Source organism: Siphateles boraxobius, unplaced genomic scaffold, assembly GCF_051911475.1.
Source record: "Siphateles boraxobius isolate OS27281-9 unplaced genomic scaffold, OSU_SipBor_1 35, whole genome shotgun sequence".
NCBI lineage: Eukaryota > Metazoa > Chordata > Actinopteri > Cypriniformes > Leuciscidae > Siphateles > Siphateles boraxobius.
In genome coordinates this window covers 12,563,573-12,583,891 of record NW_027508975.1, presented here as the reverse complement: position 1 = coordinate 12,583,891, position 20,319 = coordinate 12,563,573, and the positions used below count along the sequence as shown (strand labels likewise).

The following is a 20,319-nucleotide window of genomic DNA, read 5'->3' as shown; positions in this document are numbered from 1 at the left end:
ATGTCTCTTCTCAAGGCAGTTCAGTACATGCCGTTTCACATGTTGGGTCCTTCATCAAAACACTCTATTCGTCGCTTGTTGATGACGTTGCCAACGTATCCAGCAGCAGCAGGTGTAGTGAAATCCAACTGCTTCAAACAGCATTTCGAGGTAACTGCGATTATTTCATAAAAAATACAAATAACAATCAACGCAGAAAGTGTTAATAGCCTTTATATTCCGTTTGAAAACACAGGAATGGTGTGTCGTAGTGTATGATTTGGGGCGTTTCATATCTTGGACTAAATGGATAGGCTACCGCTAATATATTTAATTTTCCTTCGGTTTCACAGACAATTCCCAGACCTAAATGCATTATTGAACTTTTTTAACTTGGAAAAACAACTTGCATTGATATATCTTAAAATATGTCAGTGTATTGTTTTGTCTCAAGATGCACACCAGTAACGTTAATGTGTTTTTCTAAGGCAGGTTTATAAAAGCTACTCAAATGTCCTAATTTAACTAACGTTAAAGTAATCCTGGTTTAATCTAAGCCCTGTCTGTGAAACTGGGCCATAGTTTCTTAGTTCAAAGCGACCTGTACTCTTAATTAGATGCAAATTAATTAACATAATAAACATTAATTAACAGCTTTGAATAAATTGTAATATCTAGCGATTGTAATATCGGAGAATTTGATTTTATTGTTTAATAGCTGTCTTATTTAAGAGTTTAACTAACGTTAAAGTAATCCTGGTTTAATCTAAGCCCGGTCTGTGAAACCAGGCCATAGTTTCTTAGTTTAAAGCGACCTGTCCTCTTAATTAGATGCAAATTAATTAACATAATAAACATTAATTAACAGCTTTGAATAAATTGTAATATCTAGCAATTGTAATATCGGAGAATTTGATTTTATTGTTTAATAGCTGTCTTATTTAAGAGTTGTTTAAACTATGTGTCTGCGTTTATCAAATCGAATAAAATAATACAGACACACATTTCTAATTCTAATGTAATTTATGGTCATGTTATGATTATAAATATGTTATCAAATCTAATAATAAATATCATATAGTATTTGATTTTATTTAGATTTGATAATGTTATTCACAATTTATAAACACATACACGCATAAAAGTCAATTGTGTCAAATAACACACACACACATACATAAAATAGCAGCAGATAATAATATATATAACAATGATTGACAGGAAGAGGCAGTTACTCCAGCATATTTCATCTTTTTTTTGCATTTACTGTTGTTTTATTCCTATCTCTCTGCAAGATGACGGAGAACGATGTTGAGAATGAGCTGTTAGACTATGAGGAGGATGAAGTTGACGGCGGTGTTGCAGGGGATACAGGGCTTGGACACAGCGACAGTGTCATATCCATCAGGAAAGAAGGGGTCAAAGGGTCATATGTGTCCATCCACTCCTCAGGATTCAGGGATTTCCTTCTCAAACCAGAACTCCTGAGAGCTATAGTAGACTGTGGCTTTGAGCATCCATCTGAGGGTGAGCAATTCTACATGTGCTCATATAAGGTCCATTGATATCAGTTTAAGTTTAGTATGAATATATTTGTGTTTTTCCTCTATCAGTTCAGCATGAATGCATTCCTCAGGCGATCTTGGGGATGGATGTATTATGTCAGGCCAAGTCTGGAATGGGGAAGACAGCTGTCTTTGTGTTGGCAACCCTTCAGCAGTTGGAGCCAGTGACCGGTCAGGTAACAGCACTCTTTTTAAAGGCTCTGAAAACAAAGAACTAAGACATAAATAAAATTGACTTGACCAAGTAATTGTTCTCACCCAGGTATCAGTGTTGGTGATGTGTCATACTCGAGAGCTGGCGTTCCAGATCAGCAAAGAGTATGAGCGCTTCTCCAAATACATGCCTAGTGTCAAGGTAGGAAGATGTTCTATTTGAACCCTTTTCATATTTACACTTCAAGGAAAAGCTTTAATACTGTACCTGTTTTAGAATGACTAATTTTGATATATAGCAAACACTTACTATGAAAATATAATGATTTTCATTATTCAACACAAGTTTTGGAACAAAGCCTAAATAATTACATCATTATGTTAGAAATCTTTATTAATCCCCTTGAGGGGAAATTCATTTGCCACCATTAGGCTGCGTTCAAATCAAACGCAAATAGAGCGGCAAATTTGCGTCTACCACGTCTAGTTGGACGCTTGAACATTTTGAATCCATTCGTGCATCCAAAATGAAATTGACGCACGTAAAAAGCAAAAAATTTGAATTGGAATAAAAAGCGAAATCCGCTTCTTGTGGGAGGGACAAGTGCTAGGCGGTTGACGGTTTGCAAGATGGCTGATGTTGATCGAGCATTCATCGAGAGTCACCGCTCTGTATTTGCTCTGGAGAGCAGAACAGCAGTGTAGGGGTCATCGTCGCCGTATTTGGGTCCACTGGACCCTCCGGAGGCATTTCCAGTTTACCATTTGCTCCAGGAGCTGCACCTGGATGACGGCCGCTTTCAGCGGTACTTCTGCCTGTCCCGCGCCCAGTTTGATGACCTGCTGTCCCGCATCGGAGCGAGGATCACCCTCGCCCTCACCCACCTAATCTGTCATTTATTTTTGTTTTGGTGATAAATGGAGCTAGCCTACAAATATGATTAACCTGTCCTGTGATTTTAGTTTTTTTTTCTCACACAACACTGTCCAGACACGAACTATGTTCTTGCACTAAAGTATGTTGGTTGTCTTTACATTAGAATAATAATGTTTAATATAATCTAGATTAGATATGGAATAAATAGCATTCAATACAAAATGAATATGTCTCATTGAAATCAAGTTTTTATGTGAGAAAATATTTACTTCACCACGTGACAGCAGCAAGCAGGCACCTGATTGGTTTACGCGGCGCGAACTGACGCCAAAGTTCAGATTTTTCAACTCAAATTCGCGTCAAACGCGTGGATGCACCAAATAAAATCATTTGCGCGTATAGCACGACCGCACCGCGCTAAACTCCTCATTCGCGCCGCAGGACCTCTAGACTTGCGTAAACGCATCTTTACATTGACTTTACATTGAAATCACTCACGCCAGATGCTCTATTCGCGTTTGGTGTGAATGCACCATTACACATCACAAACAGCACAAGCAATTAAACATTACAGCACAATCAATCCATACAATAATTACCCAGCTTCATTAAAAATCCTCACTAAAAATCCACACAGCAGCAGGACTAAAAGACCTTCTAAATCGCTCAGTAGAACACTGAGGCATCCCTAATCTCTCAATAAATTAACTTTTAGGTCCACCAAAAGTATTATATAGTGGATCACTTTCACAAGTCAAAATCATTTTCAATTTTGCCCTTGTTCTCTTTTCCACCGAGACCTCAAGTGAATCTGAAGTAAAACCAATAACCGAACCTTGTCATCCATAGTAAAACTACCTCCTCAACAAGGCACTGCGTAAAACAAAACACTGGCCAGGGTTACCTGATAAAAGAAATGAAGAAGCTTCCTACTAAATACCAAAATAACTCAAGATTCTTAAAAAGAATAATCTTGATTGTGCCTTCTTGAACACAACCTCACTGTTCTTCCAGTTTAATTTACTGTCCAAATGGACACCAATATATTTATAAGACTGAACTATCTCTTTCAAATCAATAATCAACTCTTTGGTCTTCTCAACAATCAATTTTAAATCATTTTCATCACACCAATAATGTAGACAACTGATTCCTAACTGATATGCGGAATGCATATCTCAACCAATTTGACATGATTATCTGAACTTACTGTAGGACTGTCAAAATAATTAACTCTACCATCAAATTGTATCAAATTTATTTTTGCATACAGCACCTAAAATGTCCACCAAATTGCTTACTGTTATAAAAATAACCCAGCCCTGCTGCTGTGTCTAAAAAAACCTCAGCTGATTACTGTAGTTCTTTTTGTGTGCAAATTTTATCAACAAAAAAATTGGATATGCTTTAATGCACTTATCAAAATAACAAAAGCACATAAATATCAAAAGTTTCAAAAAGAAAACTAAATTCAAAATGCATCATTTAACTTCCAGTCTGTAAAGGAGTGTAAAATTGTGTTCAAATACTTCATTTCATTAAAAAATAAATTATATAAACACTAGAGAAATAATTTCTGTTTGGATGTAGTAAAACACTCTCAGATGTAGCAGAAAACATCTGGGTCATGATTGCATTTTCTTCTGTCACTGGCCATAATTCTAACCTTGAAATCAGGATTAGGCAAAAAATAATGTCACATCAATATATAATTAACAGATTAATCTATTTTTCAAAATGTAATTAATAAATCGCTGCCCTGTATCATATTTGCTGAATGAAATCCAATACTTGTTTCTTATAAACTTTGGGTTTCTAATTTCTAAAATAGTGGTTATTTTGCACTACGATTTCACACTTTCTAACAAAATATGTGCGTTTCATAACACAATGCAAGAAGTCGTCTTGTATTGTCCCTTAATCACCAGAAAAACTGACGCAAAGACATGATTCCCATCTTCCTCTGAGGCAGGTTAGGACTATTTGTTCATTTTTTCAGGCGGTTTTCACATGTATGTGTAACTTTTAATGGTGGAAATGAAAGGTTTTTCCGTTATTTTATTAAACCATTTTTTAATAGCCATTTCTAATATTATATTAATCATATCATCTAATATTTATGGGTAATTTATACTGATAAATAAAATGTAGTAATAAGTCTTACACCTATAGTTACTTTTTTATACACTTACCCTTGTTGTTTGCCACTTCACTGTAAATTCATGAGTTTAATTTCAAAGACAAACTTTTCACAAATGCGTTTGCTTACGCTGTCTCTCTCCCCCAGGTGGCAGTGTTCTTTGGGGGTTTATCTATAAAGAAGGATGAGGAGGTGCTGAAGAGAGAGAGCCCTCATGTGGTGGTGGGAACTCCTGGACGTATTTTAGCTCTGTCTCGCAACAAGAGTCTCAACCTGCGACACATCAAGCACTTCATCCTGGATGAATGCGACAAAATGCTGGAGCAACTTGGTGAGCAATCTCTTTTTGAGACTATGGATGTGTTCAGAATGGAATTTACTTGAATAGTGTGCAGGTCATCCTGTACTGCCTACTTTTCTTTAAAGGGATAGTTCACCCAAAAATTAAAATGTTGTCACAATTTACTCACCCTCAAGTTGTTCCAAACATGTATGAATTTCTTTCTTCTGCTGAACACAAAGAGATTTAGTTGCAAAACAGTTTATTTATCCCATTGACTTCCATTATGGAAGTCAATGGGGTCCATCAACTGTTTGGTTACCAACATTATTCAAAATATCTTCTTTTGTGTTCAGCAGAGTAATGAAATTCATACAGGTTTGGAACAACTTGAGGGTGAGTAAATTATGACAGAATTTACATTTTTGGGTGAACTATCCCTTTAAAAGCTGTAAGTTAAACAGTAGGCATTATTCCACGATAACTAGTAGTATGCTAGATTGCTGTCACATGACCTCTGTGCAGTTGTATGAAAAAGTTTGTAGTTTTAAGTAAAATTGCAAGTAATATACACAAATAATCACACTTAAACATAAGCTCAAGTGCACTGCATTGTGGGATAGAACATTCTGTTCAGTGTAATTTGTTGTGTACTGCACATTTTCCCTATTTTTGAAAGATTTCTGTGCGCACACTTCATACTGACACTATATAGTTCAGAAACAGTACGAGTACCATGCTGATGATTGCAACATGCCATTCAATAATTAGGTTTCAATAATATTTAGTGCTGGTCAGAATTATTTGCCCCCTTGGTAAATATGATCAAAGATGACTGTAAAAAATAAATCTGAATTGTTTATACTTTTGAAATAAAAATGCAAAAATCTAACCTTTTATTGAAGTAAAATAATTGAAAGTGGGGGGGGGGGTTGAATCACATTATGAAATAAATGTTTTTCTTCAAAGCACATTGGGAACAATTATTTGCCCCCTTTTATTAAATACTTTTTGCAACCTCCTTTTTCCAAGATAACAGCTCTGAGTTTTCTCCTATAATGCCTGATGAGTTTGGAGAACACCTGACAAGAGATCAGAGACCATTTCTCCATACAGAATCTCTCCAGATCCTCCAGATTCCCAGATCCATGTTGGTGCTTCTCCTCTTCAGGTCAGCCCACTCATTTTCTAAAGGGTTCAGCTCAGGGACTGGGATGGCCATTGCAGATGCTTGGTTTTGTGCTCAGTGACATATTTTTGATTTGATTTTGAGGTTTGTTTTTGTTCACTGTCCTGTTGGAAGATCCAAACATGGCCCGTTATAAGATTTCTAGCACAGACTGTCAGGTTATGTTTTTTTTATCTGTTGGTGTTTGATAAAATCCATGATGCCATGTATCTGAACAAGATGTCCAGGACCTCTGGCAGAAAATTAGACCCACAACATTAAAGATACAGCAGAGTATTTCATTTTCCACATGGGGTACTTTTTTATCCCTATGTGCACTAAACTCATCTTAAGTGTTTGATGCCAAAAAGTAAAAAAAAATTGTTTCATCTGGCCATAGAACCCGTCCCGTTTGAAGTTCCAGTAGTGTCAAACGTTCTATGGACAGATGAAACGAACAAAAAAAGAGCTTTTTGACATCAAACACTTAATATGGGTTTGGTTCATACAGGGATAAAAAAGTACCCCATGTGTAAAATGAAATACTCTGTGTATCTCTTGTAACTTGTATATTTAATGCTGTGGGCCTAATTTTCTGCCAGAGGTCCTGGACATCTTGTTCAGATAAATGGCATCATGGATTCCATCAAATACCAACAGATGAAAAATCAAAACCTGACAGTCTGTGCTAGAAATCTTATAACGGGCCATGTTTGAATCTTCCAACAGGACAGTGATCAAAAACAAACATCAAAATCAAATCATAAATGGGTCACTGAGCTGAACCCTATAGAAAATGAGTGGGTTGAACTAAAGAGGAGAAGCACCAATATGGATCTGGGAATCTGCAGAATCTGGAGAGATTCTGTATGGAGGAATGGTCTCTGATCTCTTGTCAGGTGTTCTACAAACTCATCAGGCATGAGGAATTGGAAAAAGGAGGTTGCAAAAAGTAGGCAAATAATTGTTCCCAATGTGTTTTGAAGAACAATATTTATTTCATAATATGATTTCCCCCCCACTCTCTGTTCTTTTACTTCAATGAAAGGTTAGATTTTTGCAGATTTTTAAAATAAATTATCAAAAGGATTAACTATGCAGATTTATTTTTTACAGCATTCTTTGATCATATTTACAAAGCACAGTAAATGCATTTTTCTTTTATTATCCCCTGCAGACATGCGGCGGGATGTCCAGGAAATCTTTCGCATGACCCCTCACGAGAAGCAAGTCATGATGTTCAGTGCTACCCTGAGTAAAGAGATCCGTCCCATCTGTCGAAAGTTCATGCAAGATGTAATTACGCCTCTCCTACTTGTACCATGTCAACAGCTCCTTCCCTTCACAAGACCACCTCATATACACCTGAAAGAGATCCATTTACGGCCTCCCTGAGACATCTTAACGCTAAATGCCCCACTCTCCTGTCCGTTTGATAATCACAGACTGTTAACTAATAGAGGCACAGCGAAAAAGATGTTAAGTCCTTAATCCCTGCCTCAGCTGGCAGTGCTGCGTCGGCATTTGGCAAACACAGTCACCCGTCCGTTTGGCCAACAGATATTGCACCATCCATCAGCCTCAATCCTCTGTAAATTTAAACAGGTCCTTTAACAACCTTAGCTAAAGTCATGAAGAGTCCATTTAATATATTTTAAACAGAATAAGAGGATGTCTTTAAGGGAAGGATGTAGTGTATCTTCAAATACACTTAAGGGACATAAATCAAAGCATAAACACATCTTTAAATATCATTTAGGGACTTAGAGTTAATAATGAAAAAAAAGACCCCAAATCCCTCATATTAAAATAATGGTTCACTCTCAGTATCTATTTATCAAGACAAATTGCTTTAGTTCCTGCTTGACTGTAATTCCAGCCTGGAGATTTGTCCTCAAAAAACCTTTAATTAAAAGAAGCACTTGTTGGAGCTTCATAAATTCTGTTGCCAGCTGCCAGACACTCTCAAGGGGTACAAAACTAAAACCGATAAAGTATCGGTCTAACAAAGCAAGCCAGCTGTTAAAAACTACATTCGATTCACGACAAAGTGGCACTCCAGGGCTGCAATTAATTACTCTTTAATAAAGCAGACAGCATAATGAAATCATCTGGGGAATAAAGCGAAACAAAAAGATTCAGTCATTGGTGGCATAAATGAGTTCAGGTGGACCAGCCAATGATGGAACAGCTCTTCTTCAATCCAGCTGACAGTCTGTGATTAGCACGGTTCATCACCTGACCCAAAGAAAAAAGAAAACACTGTCTGTTTTTAAGTTAAAATCAAGGCAATAAAACTAGCCCGAAACGGAGAAGAAAGCATGCGCGGGTGTGAGGGACAAGACAAGACAGAGAAAGGGAGGATTAAGCTGCGGAAGACTGGAGCGAGAGGGATGAGATGATGAAGAAACTTGGAGGAGATAGGAGATATGCGCGGGTGTAGATAGAGACGCACTTGAAGAACCGTTAGGTGGCAAAGACTAACTGAAAGCCGTGACTCAAACAGAAACCATAAATAGTAAAATACAACATTTCACCAATTCAAAAAATCTGAATGACTTGTGAGGAGCATAAGTGACCTGGCTCTACTAAACATTCATGAACAAATTCCTGTTGCTCCATAATATACTATAAAATAATGACCCTCAAAACTGATTAAAACATACACTCATTTAGTGCGAGTTACTATACATATATACTATGCACATTCAGATGCAGCCTAATGTAATCCACTGATTTGATAGCTTTATTAGGTTGAAGACAATGCAGTAAAATAAGCTTTAGACAGACCAGTTCAGCAGCGAATAGAGGATTGATTGACAGGAAGTGAAGATAGATTTGCCTTAACATAACTAAGGTAAGTGCAAAGATGTGTGTTAGACACTAATAAATGTGGAGTATAGTGCTTTTGTTAAGGGCCCAATAATGATAGAAAATAATCATGAACTCAGTAACTTTTACTTGGCCACCACTATTTGTTATTCTTCCCTCAACCCTTGAATTAGTGGCCCAGATCCTAAAACATGTGTCCCACCTGCACAGATAGATCAGATTGATGAGATTGATTGAGGATGTTCTCTGTATATTTAATTAAGCAATCTGATGGATGAATTTGGCCTTCTGAAATTGATTTGTTAGAGCATCCCACTGCTAAATGTTACATAGTGTTGCAGTAACAATGTTAGGTAGTGTATGAGTGTTTAAAGTTAACATGAAATGGCATTTATAACTCGTACTTGCGTAAAGTGACAATTTCCGGGTGAAACTAGAACATTAATGGGTTAGGATTAGTATGAATATCTTTCTTCTGCTGACATAGAAGATATCTTCAAGAATATGGGTAACCAAAGAGCTGATGGGCCTCACTGAATTTCATAGAAGTCCACTGTTTGGTTACCCCCATATTCTTCGAAATATAAATGTTTGTGTGTTCAGCGGAAGAAAGAAATACAGAATTTTTATTTTTTTGGTGAACTATACCTTTAAGAATAGTATGGTGGCTAAATGTTGAAATTTTCCCATTGTAATGCATATTTTTTCAAATCTGTTAATTATCACCATAACTTATAACTGCATTATTAGTAGCCTAAAATAATATTAAATAATATATTAAAATATATATTCAGTCAGACAAAAGCAACCATTCATATTTTTTAAATGTTACGCAGACACTTAGTCCAACTGAAATTGTGGAACCGGAACCTAGATAATGTGATTGTAGATCGGTTTCTTCAAGCATGTACACGTTATTCAGACTGCAGTTGGCCTCATACTTATGCCTTATTTAGACTTTCCATCCAAATCCAATTTTTGTGCATATCTGATTGGAATCCGATTATAATTAGCTAGTGTGAACGGCAAAAAATCACATGAAATGCAATTTTTACAAATCCGTTTTGAGCTATATTCATATGTGGTTATTAGTCCTATTAATAATAATAATTGGATTTGGACTGACCGTGTGAAAATAGCCTTTAATCAGGTTCCAATCGGATGCACAAATAATCGGATTTGGACTGACAGTGTGAACATAGCCTTAATTACTCAATATCTGTTTGGTTATTTTTAAATCGCAATAAACCAATAGTGGTAGATCTTTTGTTTCGTATTGTGATGCACATCAGAGTAAAACATGATCAAAAACAAAAAAAGTAGGCTGAGGATATCTATGCATTTTTTTGATTGGATCTGAAATGATTGGATCTGCCTCCATCCAATCAAAATAAGTCCTATATTTGAATAAATTTTGTTTATATAATTTAATAATAATGAAAAAGGACACGGTCAAAAACAATTAAACGTATGCACAGATAAAACATTCATAAAAAGATCCATATGATACATTTGGAAAATAAATTGTGGACCGATGAATCAACCACATTAAGAACAGGACTGTGTATTTGGAAAGCAAATAGGGTCAGTTTTGATTTCATGTTGACTTTATACTACTTAAAACTCCTTACAACATATAATTTCATGTCATTTTCAAACTGCACATTGATTGGTAGTTTTACTTAGTGTTTCTCAAAAGATCTGTAGTTTTTGAACATTTATTTAGAAATTGCACATATATGATTTTAGCCTTGAAATTGGTAGCTAAATATAGTCTAGGTCAGCAGGGTAGCATTTATCAACGTGTTTGAGACTGTGTGTGTGTGTTGCGTCCTCATTGGCTTAGGGTGGGAGGGGGGGGGGGGGGGGGAATCTAACCCCCATCCCTTCTCTTCCTTCCCTTTCTCCTGCTGTTTCATAACTCTCTCCTTTCTAACACCTTGTTCTCCTTCTCATTGTCGTCCCCTCCCCCGCCACTGTCCTTTGCTAAAATCTTTATACCTCTTTTGTGCTTGTTTTTCTTTGTTCTGGTGTCTTTCTTTCCCTGTCCACATCGACACCCATTCCACCCATGCCGTCACTCTGTCATAAAAACCACTTCCTTTTTCACACCCTTGTAACACTATGATCTGCACCACCCACGTCTTGTCAACTTTCCTGTATGTGTCTTCACACAATCTTAACCCCCTGAACCTGCACACTCCTCTCCCACCCCTCCTCACCTTCCCCCTGCTTCCACTGGTTGTCCTAGCCGATGGAAATTTTTGTGGACGATGAGACCAAGCTGACGCTTCACGGCCTCCAGCAGTACTACGTCAAGCTGAAGGACAACGAGAAGAACAGGAAGCTCTTTGACCTCTTGGATGTGTTGGAGTTCAACCAGGTATCTTGAGAGTCCACCAGGACACACACAAAAGTCAAGATCCCAAGCACTGTTTAATCCATTCAAATCGAGAGTGACTCAAAAGAGACGAGGGTTAATCGCTAAAGTTTGCAATTCTATTCCAACCAAATTTTCCACTGTCTAGTAAACGCTTTGCAACGTCTCAAAAAAGTGACTGAAAGTGACATGCATTCTGGTCGTTCACAGGCTGTAATGCAAAATACAATTCATCCCATTTGAATACAGGTTTAGTTAATACAACTTAAATGCAAACTGCAACCCTCTGGAATGGAACCATAGAAGTAAACTTGTGTGAGGATAAAAGACAGTGGTTTTCAAAACTACATTGAAAATGTGGGATTTCAACCCTAGAAATAACATGATTATATGCACTTTTTATGTATAGTTTGGGGTCGATGACATGTTTTAATGTTTTTAAAGTTTCTAATGCTCATTAATGCTGCTTTTATATAATGAAATATTATTAAACATTAAAAGTACTGTTTTCTATTTGAGGAAACCATGATTTTCAGAATTCTTTGATGAATAGAAAGTTTAAGAGAACAGCATTTATTTGAAATATAAATAGTTTGTGACATTAACAAAGTTGTTACTGTCATGTTTTATAGACTGAGTTATATATTTAGGCCTATAGATTCACTGTCCACTATTACTTTCTATATTTCTTGTACTTAATATAGACAATATTAATAGCTCTATGTTTATTTGGATTGCTGGTTGCTGGATGACAATAGTTTTTTTTTTTTTCACCAAGTGAGCTAAAAGATTAACCTATGCTTTGAAAAAGTCAATGGGTGAATTTGTCCACTTGGTTTTAAGTGGTCAATTAAAATGTGTTGTTTCATTTTAATGATGAAAATTGGTTGGTACAGTGTTACAGCTGCTTAGTATTGCAGGTGGTGATCTTCGTTAAATCGGTGCAGCGTTGTATCGCTCTTGCTCAGTTGCTGGTGGAGCAAAATTTCCCTGCCATTGCCATTCATAGAGCAATGCCTCAAGATGAAAGGTAGAAAACATTCACACATTATGCACTTAAATGTTATAGTTAAGATAATAGGATTTTTGGGGGCTCATATCACATCTGGGTCTCTGATTATTATCCCAGACTAGCTCGATATCAGCAATTTAAGGATTTCCAGAGACGAATCCTGGTGGCCACAAACCTGTTTGGCCGAGGTATGGACATCGAAAGAGTCAACATTGCATTCAACTACGACATGCCTGAAGATTCGGACACATACCTGCACAGGGTCGGTTCAGTTCATGTGACAATGGCTTATGTCAAACAAAGCCAAATCGTGGGCTGTAAATGGATTCGCCTGGACAGCTTTAACTTTTCTCATTCCTTCAGGTTGCGAGAGCCGGCAGGTTTGGAACGAAAGGTCTGGCCATCACCTTTGTGTCGGATGAGACTGACGCACGCACTTTGAACGATGTTCAGGACAGGTTTGAGGTGAACATCAGCGAACTTCCAGAGGAGATTGACATCTCGTCGTACAGTGAGTGTCAATATTCCTTCTTTAATTCACAAAAACATTAAATTCTCTTATGTTTTATTCACCCTCATTAAAAAAAAAAATTCTGTGACCCACAACCCACAAAAGAAGATATTTTGTTAGTTCTAAGTTGCTCTTTTCCATAAAAAAAAAGTGAATTGAGAGTGGGGGTGTCGAGGTCCAAAATGAGAACATTTGTATGAGGGAGACCAAATAATGACAGAATTAAAATTTTGGGTGAATTATATTTTTAATGGAATATTTTGAAATTGTCCAGATTTATTTTTAATGTAAAAAAGGTTAAAAAAAGTCAAATGTCATAAGCACTTGTGTGATTTTCTCCTTGTGCATCTATTTCTCCTAGTTGAACAAACCCGATAAAGATGACAATACATCAGGCAGCAGTTTCTTCAGAGGATGCATGGCATTGTAGCATTTGGTAGCAACTGAGAGTTTTTATTTCATATAGACTGTTATGGTTTTAGTGTATACTTAAAAATAAACAGCTCATATCGCAGTGTTATCCTAAATGTGGTGGGTTTCTTAATTCCTCCTCAGTAGTTCAGTTCTGTTTTTTCTTGTTGAAAGGGGAAAAAATAATTTTACATTTTTATTATTTTTCCTCTTAATATGAATAGTTTCCCGTTTGCCTTATTCCGTTTTAGTTATTTATAATGAAGAGGCATATTTTTTGTTTCCTGTGTGAGGAATTTTCATCATTGGATTATAATGGACCATACAGTTGATTGTATTGATGTAAAATTGTTTGAAAGTTATTAAACATATTAGCAGTATATCCTGAATGCTTGTTACCAGTAAAGTAGGTATAAATGGAATATATTCAGTGTTCGTTCGATTGTAAGACAAACGGACACTTTGTTTCAACTCTCAATGCTTGTTAAACCAAATAAACTATTTGTTTAATTTACAGACACTTTGTTTTTCAATTATTTAAACATTTGTGTTTTCAAACGTGGTTCATTTCACATCTCAAAGCAGATCGCAAGACTTTTGGCTGATACCTGAACACTCTAAAATTTCCTTTGTTCGTTTAATGTAATTTGTCATCAGCACAGTCCACTGATGTCCATCTGCACCAGCCCTTTTTTGTGTGTTTGCACAGACAAGAGTGTGTATGCGGGTGATTTGAACGCTTGAAAAACTAGAATGCATCTGTCCATGCTCACGGTCAAAAGAATAAACTTTGAAAAGCCTAGGCACTCAACTGTTGGAGAGATGGACTACTAGAACATGGAAAATGAATGGCCTTAACAAAATACACCTGAGCCCAGTTGTTAAAAAATTTGAATCTGGATCAGAATTATCTAGATTTGGACATTTTCAGGATTAGGTAATCCATTTTACTTTTGAGCTGGTTTTTCAAAGCAAAATAGGATTGGATCACACTGATCCAGATTCGCTGTTTTTCAGATTACCAAATCTGGATTACATTTCACAATGTAGGTTACTAGCTCAGTAAAGAACTTACAACAACAGGTAGAAGAGTCAATGTCAGGTAACTCAGGTTTTATTTGAAGAGAAATAAAACAACAAACAAACATCCCCTTCCATTTTTAATTTCCTTTAAACAGTTACGGAGGCACTAAAGGGACTAAATAAAATGGTAGAAAACATTTATATTTGAATGCTTTTGCATTCTCTCACATAAGTTTTGCGTTGCCCCAAGAAACTCAAAGAACTCAAGTTTTGAAAGTGAATGCAAAGTTTCTTGGGTAACGCAGAACATTTGCAGGTGAACGCAAAATATTAAAATGAATTTCCTCCCATCACCATGTCCCTTTAGAGTTTCCGTGGCCCCTCATGTAACCCACAACATCGTTTTAAAAAAACACTTAAAATTAAATGTATATTTATGTTTGATAAGGTTTGGGGGATTATTTTATGGTGCCACCATTTTTTACTTCACTGTATTGAAAGTCTTAAATAGTTAATAGTTAAACTAATCAATAGCAAAATAAAAACAAATAATGCTTGTATATATTACACGATACAAATGTTGTATTTTTTGACCAGTTTTAAAGTTATTACTTTTTTGTTCCTGAAATACACGCGCTGGAATCAGGATAATCCTGATTATATTTTTTATTTTTTTTTGGTTTGATCAAAGGTGTCCCAATCTTACTGAAAAGTTTTGAATACAAAGTGAAGATTTGATCCAGATTAAAGCCCAGATTGGATTTTGTGATCTTACCAGATTTCAGAATGTTTTTTTTCTTTTGAACAACGCATTTTCAAAACTTGAGCCAACCCAATAGCCGAAATCCGATCAGATTATTTAATAGAAATACAGCTGTTTATTGTTCATGTTAGCTTAGGTCCATTAAATTAACAGATTAACTTTTGATTTTAATAATGTATTTACTGTAACTAAGATTAATAAATGTTTTAGAATTACTTTTATTTGTTAATGTTAATAAATGGAACCTTAAGGTGTTAGTGATAAAATGAATAAAAATGAATTAAATTCATAGCGATCAATTCACAAATATGTTTTTTTTTTTTTTAAATGGATGGAGTGGAGAAGATGAAATGGTTTTTGAGTTGTTGTGCAATTTGATGCACATGAGTTGGATGTCCATCAACTGGACTTGTGTCATCACCGCATCGGGCGCTTCCAGCATAGACAGCTTTGTTTCAGTATAATAAGCCGACTTAGTTTCGTTTGCATAAGGGTGAATGACGGATAAGGATTTAAAATGTGAAAAAAAATAAAAGTGGCAAAAAATTCAAATTTTAGGACTTTCTATACTTATACTAGTGTTGTGTATGTAATGCAATTACATGTACACATTTCAAGAATGTAATTAACCATTTTTTTGGTGAATCAGATCTTTTTCCCCATGAAAATGTCATTCCTGGGTAACGTAATGAATTTTTAAATTAATTACATTCCTACCATTGTTGGCATATACAAATGTACTGATAATTGGAGCTCAACAAACAATTAGTGCTCGGAAAACTACATTTTAATAATAATTCATATAATCAATTTGGGATTTCATATAGACATGGGCTTATTTTTGACTGCTGATAACTCGAAATTCAGAACCAAATTTAAAAAAAAGCTGGGAAATGTTTAAAAATGTTTTCCAATAAAGTAAATAAGACTTGTTTTATCCTTAACTCAACAAAAAAACAGAATTTTGTAATCTAACACACAAATACGGGTTAAATTAAATTCCTGTGTCATTGTTAGACGGAAGGACATTCTGCAATATTTTTCAGGATTACCATGAAAACCATCCTCGGTATCATTTTTCTTTCCAACACTCAAACTTGAAACAAAGTAAGAAATACTAAAACTTCGTTAAAAACGTGTCAATCAAAAAAAATTTATGTACATTGAATAATTCAGCCAACACTTAAATTCAACAGCATTTCATACATTTTGTGACAAAACATTAACATATTTTATAAAAACAGCTATAAATGCTTTATTCTTGATTTAAAAGCATATCTATAATGTTTAATAATTGTATTTTTATACTTTATTATTTATCAATTTTTCATTTCTAAATGAAGTATTGCATTATTTACAAACCAGTTATGTAGGAACTGTCAGTGGTTCATAAGATCACTTAAGATCACATAAGATCATCAAAGTGTATGTAAATGATTAATAAACTATTAAAATTTACATTCATACATATGATTATTTTGACATATAGTAATAGTTACTTAGTGTGACTTTACATGTATTTCTACTGTATAACTACTTGAATTAGCCCTGAATTAAAGTCAGTTAACTATTTTGTGAGCTCATCTAAAGTGAGGACTAGTTATGCTTCGTAAAGCATTTATAACTGTACGTTCACACCGCCGCCGACTTGAGCGACAAAGAAGCTCTGGCCGCTCTGCCAAGGACGCTTGTCAAAAAGTACGGGAAAGCTTGTTGACGCTCTGGCCAATCTGACGTAGCAGGGAGAAGAGAAGTGTCACAACATTAAATGTAATAAACAGAAAAAAACAAGCAATACATTGAAGAAACCTTTTATTATGATAGGAAATCCAGCAACGCTGATGATTAGTTTCTCGGAACTAATGTTTTGGTAGGAACGAACGTTTATATGGTATGTTTCTCTGGAATCAGCAAGCGCGAAGGACGTCTATATTCCGATTGGTTGCTGGCTTTTGCCACTGCCACTGCTTGCCGCTGAACCACGTCATAACTCATTACCATAAAGTTGAGCTACTTTCAACTTTCTGATTGACGCTCAAAACGCGACGCCGATGGATTTGACGCTCCTTGCAGCTGAGAGAAGCCAGCTTCCATTGAAAATGAATGACTCCCGGTAGCTTTGGAAGCTCAAGTCGGCGGCGGTGTGAACGTACAGTAAAGGGGATTTAAAGACTCAGTTATCTTCTAAACAGAAAAAGGAAACAAACACAACACTGTGATATAGAACATAGAAATATTTAACTGAGTCTTTAAATCTCCTTTATACAAATGCTTTAGCCTACAAGGCATAACTAGTCCTCACTTTAGATGAGCTCACAAAAATAGTTAACTGACCACTACTAAATGCTTTATAACTACCCGAATTAACCCTGAATTACAGTAGAAATACATGTTAATAAAGCATTTACTAACACACTAAGTAACTATTACTATATGTCTAAATAATGTTTTTTTATAAGATGTCTTTATAACGACCTGAATTTACTACATTTACTCACACTTTCTAAGTGATCTTATGAATCACTTAACTCCCAAATAACTGGTTTGTAAATAATGCTATACTTCATTTAGAATTTATAAATTGATCATTAACAAAGTAGTACAATTATTAAACACATTACAGATATGCTTATAAATCAAGAATTAAGCATTTATAACTATATTTGTAAACTGCTTATTATTGTCTATTAATGCTTTATAAATTATGAATTAACGGTTTACTAATGCTTAACTAATGATTAATAGCATACAGTTATTATAAAGTGTTACCAAAATGGGGTATAATTAATAAATATGACTAGATCATTCGTGATTACAAAATTCAATTCGAAGATAATTGAATGTGACTGAATGTCATATGAAATCATGATGAATGACAGCAAAAATATGGCAAAAAAACATACAATTATTTAAATAATGTTAATGTTAATAATATAACTAAAATACCTATGCCTAAAAGTTTACAAATGTTAAATAAAAACTAGATTGTTACGTGTATGTCATTCTGGATAACGGATGACATGTCCTGCCTAACAGAGGTTTTTTGTTATCCAAGAATGACATGTTGTTATCCAGGAATGACAAAACAAATATTTTTTCTTTATAATCAGGCACTAACTTAACCACCTATGGAAAACTACAACTTAGCTATGATCACTATAAGGTAATCTTTTAGATCAAATAGATAGTTTTTTAATATAAAAACATTCTAAATGTTTTATTAGTGTTATCCAAAAGGACACATGATATTGCTGCAAAGTGCACCAGTGACCGAAAAGGTCAAAATATCAACATTTTAAAAGAAGCTTACTCACATTTGCACATGTTCTGGTGCTCATTCAGGGTCTTCTTTTTGATACAATATTATGTCACTGGACATACCAAAATGCATTATGGTCCAAAATGGTAATTTATGTCTGTTATCCAGGAATGACATTACAGAAATCACAATTTGGAGACAAAAGTCTTTGTCATAAAAATGTAAATAAACGTAGTATTATCACTATATTTGTAGGTATCGTTGAAAACATCAATACAATTATGCCCAAGTAGATTATAAATACTTTTATTTATATTTTTAACATTTTTGTCGTATTTTTGTATTCAGATTTTAAGCCGGGACAGTTACCCTGAATGACATTTTGGGACTTTTGAGCTCAATAGTTCCTTCAAGATTAATTATTTATATTGAATTCTCACATGAGGATTTTAATGAGGGGAAGTTGAGTCATTTAATGAAGTGCATTTAAAAATGTATACATTTTTAATGTAATTAATATGCTTTGGACACCGGAATTGACACGCCACGTCATTGACCCACAAACCAAGTAGTTCAAAACTAAAACCGCTCAATCTGGCAAGATTTGAGACCAGCTGCTTATTGTCCAGAAGCACCTTTTCTGAGGTAAGAACAGTGTGAACACCAACAGAGTGGCTTGAAAGAAGTCTGACATCAGCTCTTTGAAACAGTTGTCAAGTGTGAAACACACAAATTTTCTCCCTGAGCTGATGTGGCTATATGTTCCACAAATCAATTAATCATGGTAGATTCAGATCAGATTACCGGTAATGCCTATAAAACCACAAAATAAAAGTCCAATTCATCTAATCAGTAACATACATCCTTTGGCTTTTCTAAAGTTCCTGGTGGTAAAGAACAGGAAAAGAACATAGTAAAGACCACAGCAGAGAACCGTGAGACAGGAAAGTCAACAGGACACAAGAGAAATGAGAACGGAAATCTGGAGCGACAGAGACGTCAAGGGTGTCACAATAGTGCCTGAATCAATGCTGATGTGGGGGGTTTGGACAAATGATCCCTGGAAGGATGTCACCAGATAAGATATAAAACGGGGGAAAAAAACAGCATATACGGTCAAATATCAAAATAGTCTGTTTTATTCTCAATGTAATAAAGTTATAAACATGTCAGGCAGTGGTTTCACACTTCTTCATACTGCATTTGCATTAATATCAGATAATTTCTCTCCCAAACATTTAAATACAGTACATTTATTTAAAATGTTTCCTCTCATCAGTGGCTTAATGAAATCCAATCATTCATCTGTAAGAACATGTAAAGCGATTTTCTATGACCACTGGTTTTGCAACAAACCTACAACATCTTTAAAAAACAATAAGAGATCTCCCAGGCCAGGAAGAGCAGTTAAAACAAAAACAGGTTCAAGTACAGTCCTTCAACAGAATGGCACAGAAGAGATGTTGTTCAGAGATTTGGTATGTCAGTTACACAAGCCTTGAATAATTTCTGCCACAAGCTTGAACTTCATAAAGTCTGCATTAAGTCTTCATAAAGTCAAATGAACAAGTCTGTGTGCATTTATATGAATGCATCAATCGAATTAGACAACAATTATACACAATTTTCATTTATAATTATGTCAGAGACTAATAAAACTTAGACAAATGGAATTTTAACACTCAGATTGGTCTTTCAAAGGCTGAATCTCACGAAACTTGTCAAGAAACATCTGGATATTGGGTTGTTTTTTCTTAAAGCAAAAACATATACACATATATATATATATATATATATATATATATATATATATATATACAGTAATACTGAATATTTTAAAAAAGTAAAACTTTCCAAATCATTAAATTAATGATAAATTGGGGGGGGGGGGGGGGGGGGGGGGTATGCTTAAAATAGTCACACACAACAAATGGATGTTATGATGTTATCGTGAGATTCTCCCAAA

General features: G+C 35.2%; 1 protein-coding gene across 1 annotated transcript; it reads left to right on the top strand.

The window, feature by feature from the left end:
- Positions 1–43: 43 nt before the first annotated feature.
- ddx39b (DEAD (Asp-Glu-Ala-Asp) box polypeptide 39B) lies at positions 44–13,824 on the top strand. The gene is made up of 11 exons (XM_077196431.1): positions 44–150; positions 1,275–1,506; positions 1,593–1,720; positions 1,807–1,899; positions 4,862–5,045; positions 7,340–7,458; positions 11,246–11,377; positions 12,295–12,404; positions 12,504–12,648; positions 12,750–12,897; positions 13,259–13,824. Exons 1-11 carry the CDS (start codon positions 82–84, stop codon positions 13,273–13,275), a joined length of 1,377 nt encoding a protein of 458 aa, XP_077052546.1. The 5' UTR covers positions 44–81; the 3' UTR covers positions 13,276–13,824.
- Positions 13,825–20,319: the final 6,495 nt, after the last annotated feature.